The following is a 12,261-nucleotide window of genomic DNA, read 5'->3' on the forward strand; positions in this document are numbered from 1 at the left end:
TAATCTCTCAGTCATTCCCATCTATGACTCTATCCTATCATTTTAATGTGATCATATTATTTTGCCACACATTAATCACATGCACTGATTACCACAATAGTTACTGCAGTCAGAAGAGATACCTGTCTTAAATAACATTATTAATCTAACACATGCAAAGTGGTTAATGGAATTATAGTGTACATGTATAGTTATCCATGATGCAGGCAGAAAGTTAAACACAACTGGACATCAAATCTAGGGCCCCATTTTCCAAAAGCATCTTAAGGCTAAGATGAAAATCCATCTTAAGAGCCTTCCTATTTTTAAGTTGAGTTTCCCAAAAGCTTCGTAACTGAAGAAACTCTTAGAAATGAACGCAGATTAACGAGTACCTCCCTAAACACTTGTAGGCAGCTAAGAGCATCTTAAGATGCTGCAGAATGAGCAGGAGTAACCATGAACTATGATTTTTATTCATGTTGTTATTATTTTTGTTAATTTTAAGTCTATACTGGAAAATCGGTTGTTTGATTTCTCACTCCTCTGGTACCCATGTCAAAGTGCTGTTGGGCAAGATACTGAACCCCAAATTGCCCCTGATGTATGAATGTGTGTGTTAATGGGTGAATGTGGCATGTAGAATAAACGCTTTGAGACTAGAAAAGCTCTATATAAGTGCAGTCCATTTACCATGTTTGCATCTATAGCTTAATGAGGCTTAGCAGTTTTGTCTCCTCTTTTAATCATGAGTTTTTCTGAAACATCAAACATGCCTACTTAAATTTTCTTTGTTTGCTTGGAGCTGTTTGTATGTAGGATGAGTTTCAGAGTTGAATAAATTCCTGTAGCCATCACACAGCAGCAGGATCCAAATATGCTTCTCGAAAGTGAGAGAGGAGCAGCTGTTACCTCATTAATTTTTTACAATTATTAATTATCCGGACATGCCAACTCATGATAACGGTAAAAAACCCTGTACCTACTTCTATACTTGCTTCTACACTTCAGACATGTAAGCTCTCACGCATTGATTCTAAGTTAATACAGTCAAACAGTGTTGGGACATTTTTTTTTTAATATCAGTAAAACTCTGATCCATTTGAAACTCAATGAAACTGTACCTCTGGCACCAAAACAGATAGGCATGCCACCGTTCAGAGTAGCATCTTCGTTGAGCAGCAGCTGAAACAATCAAAGTTTACTTTTTTAAACTGTCTTCCTCTCAGTAACATTAATCATTAAGGGTGGCAACTCAATCTGTAGACTTCTAACTTTATATTAAGCATCATTTTTATGAACATTTTGTAATGGTTACTACGGTGACTTTGGTTCATCCCTTGTGTTTCTGCTGTTTTTTCCCCTTTGTGTTTTCTGTCCTCCCCTGCCTGTTTCTCTTTCTGTACGTATGTGTATGTGTGTCTGTGCTGTGGGCACGGCACGCCTCATTCTCTCCTGGCTGCCTGATTGCCAATCTGTCTGCACACCTGCCATTCATCAACTCATCAGCCCAGTTCTTCATCCACTCTTTGCGAGATTGTGGCTCCTGCCAGTTTGATACCAAGTGCTCTTGGCCACTTAGAATTGTGTATTCTGAGTTTTTCTCCTTGTGTGTTTGCCTACAACCTACTATTGTTTCCCTGTGCCTCAGGATCATCCCCTGCTTACCTGTTTACCTGCATGACTCTCTGCCTGCCGTGCTCACCGCTCAGCACACCTTCCCAGACACTGCTCCTCTCCACTAGTCTCCAGCTTCCCTCAATCCCCTGCTTCGCCTACCAGCTCTTCTGCCTGCATTTCCTGCTCAGCCCCATTCTTCTTTCAGCCTCCCTCAATACCCTGCTTCACCTGTCAGCTCCTCAGCCTTCATGCCCCACTCAGCTCAACCCTGCCATCTGCCATTTCCCCTTTCCTTCACCTTTGCCTGCTGGAGCCCTCACTTTCCCATTCACCATCCATTACTAAAGCCTTTTTCAGTAAATCTTTACTTGAATCTTCTTTGCATTTAGCCTGTGTTGGGCATCTGGCTTCACCAGTGTAACTTAAACATTTATGTATTTTTGATATATAGCACATCTTACAGACACTTATCGTTGTTCCTTTCAAATATATCCTTCCATATCTTTCTCTCCAACAGCACTGACAGCCCACCTTAGGAAGCTCTTAACGCAAGTAAAAATATAAGAGCAACAGTAGAAATGCTGGTAGAAAATCCTAAGAACAATCGTTACCAGGAAACAGGGCCTGCTTCTTCCCTACACCTGTGTGTGATGATTATATGTCTTATCTCTTCTAGTATACATACAATATACAGTGGGGTACCAAAAGTCTGAGACCACTTTCAAGCAGTCTCAGACTTTTGAACCCCATTGTATAATAACTTTTCAGTGAGAACAATGCATGCCACTTCAAGCTTGCTTGGAGCAAAATAAATCTGCATCAATATATTCATAAAGTGCAGGATTCACAAATAACAATTTTGCATCAGCCATTCCCCCAGGAAAAAATGCCAACAGATGGGAGGGGTCATGATCAGAAGGGAGGACAGTACTTAGACTCACTTTACAAGTTGTGACACATCTAATAAAATCAAACCTTGATCAACTTCCAATATCAATTGGAATTAGAGAACAGGATTATTATCTCTACAAACCTAAATAATGTTCTGTCCATTGCTGTTACCTAATTTATCCAAAAGTGTGTAAACCCTTCCATGGTTATATATAACTAAGTCATTAACCATATCAACCTACCTGATATTCATACATCCGACAATGACATAGAGTTACAGCAGAGCCTTCAGATATAAATATACATAAACATATGATCAAATGTTTCATGAAAATCTGCAAATTGTTGCTAAAAAGTAACAAAAGCTGATGTATGAAAGGTTTTTTGAGGATTTAAGCTAAGCCCTCGAGTGCTGACCTTGCTGTTTTTGAGGTAAGGCATTGGTGATGTATTTATTTTAGTACCTGACCTTTGACCCCTTGGCACAGCATTGTACTCTCTATTGATTTGTCTACCTATGCGGGCCTCTTTCTGCCTTCATTAAAATATGCGTCAGGTGCCTTTTCAAGGTCCATTCAACCTTTGACGCTCACACATGAAAATATACAGTAACATTGATTTGCCTGAACAGCGGCATACCAGTGGTTCCTGGTTGTGTTTGCTGGTTTAATACAACTAATACGTCCTTAACATTGCTACTAACCCAAGCATACCATACTTTGTAAGCAGATTTCTAAATGTCACACAATCACATGCAGTATGTTCTTCAGTGTTTGTGTACTGCTTAAATTACTGAAAAAAACATTAAAAACTACGAGAAATGGTAGCCTACAATCATGATGATAGTTAACAGTAATATAAGCTGCATGTGATTTGTAGTAAATATAATAAACTATTAAAATGTTGGTATAGACCTTTAAAAGTTATTTGTGGGAATGGGCTGAGAAACAGGTAGCCCAAACATCACTGTACGGACTGTGAACCACCTGTATGTGCAGGTGTTCAACAATGAAACAATTCTTCTTGCTTAATGCCAATCCACCAGGTGACATGACTTGAGCTATTATGAAAACACTCTATTGCAATCACAATATGTCCACTTTCACAATAGGATCATATTCCCACGGCGCACACATGCCAAGTGACAATTGCTGTATGTTAGGGTACAACAGCAAATGGTGGTACACTCTGTGGGGTAGGTTTTAGGCCGGATCGAGTATCTATACTGAAAAAATTCAGCTTGCACTATTGAATTGATTGGAAGCCTAGCTGAAGAACATCTACGACTCAAAAACCGCCTTAAACCTTGCTCCACTACTTATGTCCGGTTATAAACGGGCGCTAAACACTGCCATCTTTTTAAATGGAGATTGGCGTATTTTCACCACAAGAATTGGGGGCTTGATTCACCTAGGCTTCAATGGATTACAGCCCAACAAAACCATCGGGTCTCAGCAGAAAGCAACTTTCTGTCATAAATGAGATGCTGAAACAGGTGACAGTAGCAGCCTGCCATCCGAGGATGAATGGATGTTTAATAAAAACATACACACACACCTCGGGAACGGATATTTCTGTGCTCGGACTCTTCTATACAGCCGTATTTGATCTGAAACTCTCATGCTTTATCATACAAAGGGACGAGGCTACGAATGCATTTCTCTTGTTTGGTTGGTAAATTACAGTGTGCAGTGGGACCGGAGCGGGTCTGTTATCAGCAGCATTTTACTGCCAGTGAATGTACTGTACGTGAATATACGCTGCTTATCTAGTCGAGAATAGCAGAAAATAAAATTTTTACTAAAATGAAAAAGGCAGATTCAGAGTTGGTTTTAACTGCATTGTCTTCTGTCCCCTGAAAAGCGCTCCTCTCTCTACCTCTTCTAAATGGGTATCAGTCTCTTTTCCACTGGAGGCTATATCCTACTGCAGCCTCCGACAATCGGAGCTGACTCGGTGTAAAATTAGACATGTTTTACCTGCAGAGCCGCCATCAGTATCCAAATCACCAAAAGATGCATTTTGTTGTGTTGTGTTCTAATTCCTCCGACAGCGTCCGCCGCGCAACGCTGGGCGTCAGATTTTTAATTCCCGGTAAACCACGGTGGCATGAGGGTACCTTCCTCCATACACCAGCCCTCCTCTGTGTCTGTCTGTCTGCTCTGTCCAGCTCAGCGGCACTCCAGTCTGCCTGGGACTGACTCAACACCGGCCTCCCCGCGCCTCATTGCGGCCCTCTAACGGACAACAGAAACATTGAGCCCCGTTACTTCCTCAGTTTATGGGAAGTTCATTAAATCTGGATGGTATGAAACAAATCTGCGATAATCAAGTTATCATAAAAAATATCAAAATCAGGAAATGATCTCCAGCCAGTGTTTGGCTTCTGATAGACTGTCAGCTATACAAAGTGTAAAAACATGGACAGACAGCTAACAGCTGAAAACAGCTAACCTTAGGAATAAGTTAAGAAAGGAATAACTAAAAAAAAGTAGAATTAAATTAGAGAAAAAGAGACACTCCCTATTTTTATTATTATTATTTTTTTCAATGATTTCATCACTCATGTAATTTCATTGCGTTTTAAGTCACTACATTACTATTTCACATCCAGACCGCTATATGGCGCATTACGCTTGGGTGGTATTGAATAGGATTCCTGCACTCACACAAAAAGAATAAATTTCTCTGCAGGGACGTGAGCGCCAGCTCAATTTCTTTGCCTCTTCTGTTCTAATCACAGGCTGGTTGGTAAAAATACCTTAAATTGAGTGTACATCCTAGATTTTAAGAGTTGAACATGTCGCTTATGAGATCGTTGGCACACGTTGGTAAAGGAAATAATTTGTTAGAGAATCTTAATCAAATAGAGATAGAGGACTTGTGTAGCGTGTAGTGGTGTGTGGAGAAAGCTAAACCAAAACAACAGAAAAACTTGTGAATTCACTAAACACACTTTAGTAATTATACACTTAATTTATGAAGCAGTTTTCTTGCAAGACGTTATTTCTAGGTTATTATATATGGCCAAATGGACATTAGTGGTTTATTCCAACACCAGAAAATGCTCCTGTGAAGTAGTAGAGTACACAAAATGGTGACCACACAAAGTTTATAAATCATCATAGAGGGCAGCGCCAATAAACGAGCAAATGTAGTTCGAATGTAGTTGAACTGTGTGTCCCAGTGTTTTATGGAAAAACGGAATTGTTTGGTTTATGTTAAGATAATGAAACAATAACAAAATAAGTTATATTACCTACAGAATAAAAGACTTTTTATTCGTTTTAGTTGAAATAACACTGTAAGGACAGGTTGAGACAGTAAAAAAAATCCATTTATTATTTTTCATGGATACAGTGGAGATATAATTCATGAGAAAACAAGAGAAGATATATTTTGGTTATGTATATTTTGTTTTTAAGTGAATGTGTTTCCTGGGGATGCTGAAATTGTGGGAATGTGTTTAATGTTTCCAAATAGCCTAAATTAGTAATAGTATTGTGAAGTAAATGAACATGTGAAGAAATTGTTCCTTTTTTAGCCCAGTGCTGTTATATGGCCATATTACATTAGTTTATGGCAGATATTTTTGATACCTGAAGTATGTTTTGTGAGAGGAAGAATAATTCCTCCTGCCGTGAAGTTAACAGCAGCTCAACGTGTTTGTCACTTCTATTCTTATCACAACACAGGCAGGACTGAGGACCCGCTGGGGAGGGACCACGAGTGACCCTAATGGGTGAAGAGTCCCTTGTCACTGCAAACTCATGTCCTAAAGATGAAACACCACCAGCTACCCAGTCACACAAACAACACAGTACAGGAAAAAAGAAACATGTAGCCAATTTGATCAGTGGTAGTTGTATGCTCAGCTGTCTAAATGGGGTAAAAGTTCAGATGTTATTGGATGGTGTAGTGCAGGTTAGTATGGTGGGGAAGTCTTGGGTGGAATTTAAGGAAGAACCATCAAGCCCTGTAGTGAAAGATGGGAAGAGAGGACTCATTGTTCAAAGGGGCCATCAGATGAAGGCCTTGGAGCAGTATTATACCAACGCCAGGGCAACAAACTGCTTATCATTGGGTAGGGGTCCAGGACATTAACACTTGTTGAGAGGATTTACCACCTACACTCTGGTAAACTCAAGTTCCTGGTGCTCCAATGGGCCAGCTACGACAAATTTAGTGATTATTTGTGTTACGCTCCAACCCTCACGGTCTTTACAAATAATAATTCTTTGACCTATATCCTGACCTAACCTAAATGCTGTGGGAAATAGGAAGGTTGGGGAGTAAAACCACAGTGAAATTGACATTCTCTCTCTCTCTGGCAGAGGATTCCACATGTGTAAAGAGGTACCTTTTATGCTGCTGGAAAAATAACAAAGAACAATGCAGCGAGCCATTTTTATCAGACCTCTGGCCAAGGTTTAATGCACTTTCCCTCGCGTAGTTACTACTTTTAGTTGGAACCAGTTAATTATACTGCAGCCCATGCAGTTTTCACAGAAAGAGAGGGCGATCAGATCTCTGTTTCTGTCTTAAACGTTAAGTAAATTAAACTGCAAATTAAACTCCTTAAAGATCATCCGACAGTTGACGGATCGCAGAAGATCATCAGCTGATGAGCTGTGAAGTAAAATAACTGTTTCCCTGGATCTGTGCCCTGCGCTGTTGAGCGGGCAAAAAAGATGCTAGTGTTAGCGGTGTTTAGATAATGTTAGAGAGGTGCTGTTATTTGAATTGTTTTGTCATCTAGATGTGCACACTGATTCACATGGAATTCAGTCTTTGACCGCTTTCTTTTGTTTGCTACCTGTGTAGACAGATTATGCATGACCTCTCTCTCTTTACCTCTAACTCCCTTTGTCTTAATCTTAACACAAAAACACTGCAACGGTTGAGGCTTCAGGGCTAGCTGGGGTTCAGTCAGAGTTTGTTGGGTTAAAGGACTCATCGGGACTAGCCTAAATTGGAGATCATTTGTCTCCCTCTTCCAAGCATGCGCTTTTTCCTGCCCACCCCACTCTCGCCAGAGCCTGGCACAAGTGCTTGCACACTACACTTACACACACACCTCTCCCCTATGCATGTTGCACAGCCTCTCTCTCTCTCCCACTCCTCGTCCTCTGTTCTGTTCACAACTGCACACACACAGACACACACACACACACACATACCCATGCTTTCACACACACACTTGCACATAACTCACTACCTCACATCACCAGTTGTGCCATGATTATTACACTGACATTCACTAATGATTGTATTCAATTAGTATTAGTTGACAATTAGTGTCAATTGCTTAATAACTTGTTTCCTTGGAATAGAAAGTTGTCCTGCCTTTTTTTATTGCAATATTCACTGAAGCCTTACTCCTGTTGCCTACCTAGAATGGTTATGTCATTACAAACCTAGCAGTGGTGTGTCCAGAATTAGTTGACTGGGGTGGCGCTAGGGGACACTGATTTACGCACATGCACATTCAGAAATGCACGCACTTTGGCATAGCATTAATTCACCATTGTGTCTCCACATATTTACTGGCTAATATTCAAGTGTCTTACATTCCTGCGTTTAAAGTTTAATTTAAAAAGATAAATAGACCTAACAATCACCACACAACCAAGTGAGATCATACAAATGTAATATAAAGCTTATATTACTAATAATTTGCAGGTAAGATTTATTAGAAGAAGTGGCAATTGGGTCATTAATACAGAAGAAATAATTGAATGAAGTACACTCTATTCATTAAGTACAATATATTTTCTATTAAAAAAAGGAATAGTAAGGCATACCAAGTGGTCCAGGAGGGGCAACGGGCTGCCACATCACTATCTGTTTTTGCTATGAATATAGCAAAAGTAAAACATCCCCATCCCGGGTCAAAATAGATTAAGTTTTAAAGAAGGCAAATGCATACATACCCTGATATGCAGTTGACACTGAAGGAAGTTCATAACCAGCATCATCACCAATATCTTTTTCTGAGTCTACATAAACACATAAATTTTCATTAGAATGATAATAAAAGCTGCCTTTTTCTTAGTAGGCTAAGTGATATGATACCCAACCCAGATGACCAAAATGAAATAATGTCTATTGCACACATATAATTGACAAGTTTCAACTTCAGTTTCAATATCTGGCAATTAATCAATCAATGTCATTGATATTATCAAGGCAGAAGAAGTACAGCTGAAGCTGGAGGCTCCTGCTGTACATGCTGAATGCTCTATCCTGCTCTGTTTTGGATTTCTTTGGAAGAAATCTTGAATATTCTGATTTCTTTTCATACCGTCATAGTAGCCTGTCAGTTTATATCTCGCACAAAGCATTTAATTATGTATGCAAACATGGATGAGGCACGCAAACCCTACTCAGACCTACAAAGTTACACAAACAATGACGACAGGTTTGCTAGAAAGCTGAGATGATGAAAGACCTGTCCAACACCTTATCATGAAAATCAAAAAAGAAGTGGGAACCCCGCAGACTTGACATGACTGACTGCAGCTGACCGCTCTGCTCAAAAATCAGCACTGCAGCAAGATCTTATACTTCTCTGGGTATTTGGCAGGGTAGACACTATTCTGTGACATTACTGCCTCTCAGGTTTAAGACTGAATTGTACCATTAAATGGAAGTTAGGTTTACTTGTCAAAAATTTCAATCTAAGGCCTGCTTCTGACTGGGCAGAAAGCCAATTATAGTTTAGAATAATGGAGTGGCCAATCGGATTTCAGTGGTGGCCTGTGCCATCCAAGACCATTCCTGGGACCTGCCAAATAAACGTAGTTGTAATATAATTATAACTGAATTTAGTAAATTTAGAATGGCAGAGAAGCTACTGATGACAAGGTCCAGAAAGAATAGTCACAAAACATGCGCTAGGGCCCAAGTGGTGCTTAGTCCAACATGGACACTGAAGATTATTTGGACAACACCAAGCAGCCCCCCTAAACTACAAATACATGTGCACGTTATGCTCTCTAAATCAATGTGATGTTCTTATTGAAAATAAATCCATCAAATCTATGTAAACAATGTGAATTCTACAAACAAGTACTGGGTGTGTATCAAATCACGATCAATGTTATCCTTCTGTGCCATAGCTTTTTGTCCAAAAGCTATTAAAGTCACATAAATTAACTAAACTATTGCACTAGGTGACATGTTTCTTCATCACCATGTACATACACACTGTAGTTTATTTTGACTCAATCCCACATACACCATCCTGCTAACCCAAATACTTGCTAGAACACCATATTTGGATTAATCTGCTGCTGAAAATAACCCCCAACAAATGCACTATTTCCTCTTGTTTGAGTAACGTTTGTTAAAAAGTAAAAATTACTTTAAAAATGAAACTATATTTTTGAGCTGTTTCTAAAGATTTAAGTCTTCATTTGGAACCAATCGGCTTGGAGCTTAGAGACACATAAAGAGTAGGGAGGTCAGGGAGTACTGAGAGACTGAGTAACACATTGTTTTGGTATTTTCATGGGATTCACTGACACTGAGAAAATAATATCACCACCTTTACAGTATCCTACATGGATTAAACAGAAGTATAAAGAGAATGAACTAACACTACTTTTTCATGCAATACCTCCAAATTTGTTTTGCCACCCTTTAATGAAGAGGGGCTTCATTAAAGGGTGGCAAAACAAATTTGCTATGTCTCTCTTCTATGGGTATCCAGGGAAGAAAACTATTTGTTGAAAAAGTTAAGACCATCAGATTCGACAGAGATTTATTTATTTACAGTCAGTGCTGTGTGGACATTGTACGGAAATTCAGATTCCTGTTAGTATCTATTGCAAACAACTCGAACATTTTTAGACATTTCTGATGGAGTGTGACTTTAAAATCAGAGCTAAAATGGTTGTCCTACCTCTTTTGAGAAAATACACTTGCCATGGTTTTCTGATCGTTTGACTTTCTAGCTTTTTTTTTCTTTCAGTGGTGAAGCCTGTCTTGGAATCGATGAACCTCTTCACAACAACTGTCAGAAAAGTTTTTGTTTTATTCCACTTTTGTTATCCCATCACTGCTCACTTAGCAGATGGGGCTCTTGCTCCACTGTTGGCGCAGTTGATCCAGCTGTTCTCTCCAAATTCATGACTTAAGTTCAGATATTTCGGCAGATATACACATCAAACTGTTGAGCCTTCATATTTGTTGGCAGTTTCAATTTCCTGCTGTGTCTGTTCCTGTCCATCATGGCAACATGTCATAAGCACAGGTGGCACCAGAATTTTAAATGTGCACCTCTGTGTGGCCTGAAAATTTAGACCTCAATCACTTATTACTCATGAAATTTGTCATTTTCTATTTTTTGGACACTGAATTACACAAACTGAAGGCTTAATGTCACAAACGTGACAAGTTAGTATATATTTTGAGTTTTGTTGTTCTTTGTTTTGTCTGAATGGGCCATGGTCATTTTTTCTCATGAATGTTGGTCACTTAATAGCTTGTGTTTATTATGTTTATTATCAACTTTGGAAAAAAAAATGTGTGGAGTGGACTGTCAGATTTTCAGCAGTTCTTCTCTAGTGAAAAGTAATCGTATTGGAGTTGCAAAAGGCGGAACAAATAAACAAAAATGGTGAGAGCGCAAGAGAGCCAGGAACCAAGGCAGCCATCTACAGTGCGATGATAAAAACTGCATCAGAAACAATCCCTATGCAATAACCCTGTAATACTAAAACATCCACCAGTTTTTGCTGCCGTGTCGAACCCACTAGGTTCCCAGAAGCCATCCCACTATGAAAAATCACAGCTTTAGTCATCGCTAAGGTTATGGTAAAATTTTTCTCCATGTTTGATCTGCCTAAAGGTGTTCTAACTAAATTTTGGTCTCTTCTATGTATGGCACAGGCTGGATACTGGATAACTAGTACTAAAATTCTAACAATGATTCACAATGCTGCAGCTAGAATTTGGACTAAATCCAAAACAACCAACCACATTACACCAATTTTAGCTTCCCTCCATTGCCTCCCTATCCATGTCAGAAGAAATTTTAAGGTGCTTCTAATAAGATACAAAATCATAAATGGTCATGCTCCTTAATACCTGTCTGATCTCCTTAAACCATTTATTCCATCCCGTATTCTTCACTCTCAGAATACAGGGCTCCTGTCTGTCCACAGAGTTAAAAAGAAGTCTGCTGGGCTGCAGGGCCTTTTCCGACTGTAGCCCCTTCATCTGGAACAACCTCCCTGCTGACATCAGACTATCTGACTCTGTTGAGGCATTTAAATCCAAACTTAAAACTCTTCTTTATATCTTAACTTTCAGTTGATGGCTTATTATTATTTAAGGCCTTGTACCTATTACCATTCCCCTGCTGATGGGTCAGTCTCAGTCTCAATGAATCTGTTAATCCTAGTACATACAGTAGAGACCATGCAGTCTTGTTGACGAGATTACTGTAAACATTCTGAAAACCACTGCTTCTCTCTAACCCTGTTTGTTTATTCCCTCAAGCACATGAGCGCTCAGGCTGTTGGCCTATTTCTTTCTTTCTTTCTTTCTTTCTTTCTTTCTTTCTTTCTTTCTTGATGACCTGATGACTGCTGTGTGGATCTGGATCAACATATGCTGAGACTGGTTGAACTTCTTGAGCTGGCACAGGAGGTTCATACTCTGCTGGGCCTTTTTGATGATAGAATCAATGTTGGTCTCCCACTTCAGGTTCTGGGAGACTGTGGAACCCAGAAACCTGAAGTACCTGTATCTATCAGTATGCAG

General features: G+C 39.5%; 1 protein-coding gene across 4 annotated transcripts in view; it reads right to left on the reverse strand.

Moving 5' to 3' along the window:
- Positions 1 to 4,673, reverse strand: part of LOC120790556 (cadherin-2-like) — a 93,032-nt gene extending 88,359 nt beyond the window's left edge. Inside the window, exons 1-2 of one of the 4 annotated variants that reach the window (XM_040128206.1) lie at positions 1,298 to 1,389; positions 1,104 to 1,164 (exon numbers count right to left, since the gene is read on the reverse strand). Coding sequence is in view for 1 of the 4 variants with exons in the window: in XM_040128203.1 (XP_039984137.1) it covers positions 4,470 to 4,511 (42 nt within the window). In the remaining 3 variants the exon portion in view is untranslated. Of the gene's footprint in view, positions 1 to 1,103; positions 1,192 to 1,297; positions 1,390 to 1,647; positions 1,748 to 4,469 lie in introns of those variants that run through there. The other 3 variants (XM_040128203.1, XM_040128204.1, XM_040128205.1) reach the window with 3 other exon arrangements.
- Positions 4,674 to 12,261: the final 7,588 nt, after the last annotated feature.

This window comes from Xiphias gladius, chromosome 6 (genome assembly GCF_016859285.1).
Source record: "Xiphias gladius isolate SHS-SW01 ecotype Sanya breed wild chromosome 6, ASM1685928v1, whole genome shotgun sequence".
NCBI lineage: Eukaryota > Metazoa > Chordata > Actinopteri > Istiophoriformes > Xiphiidae > Xiphias > Xiphias gladius.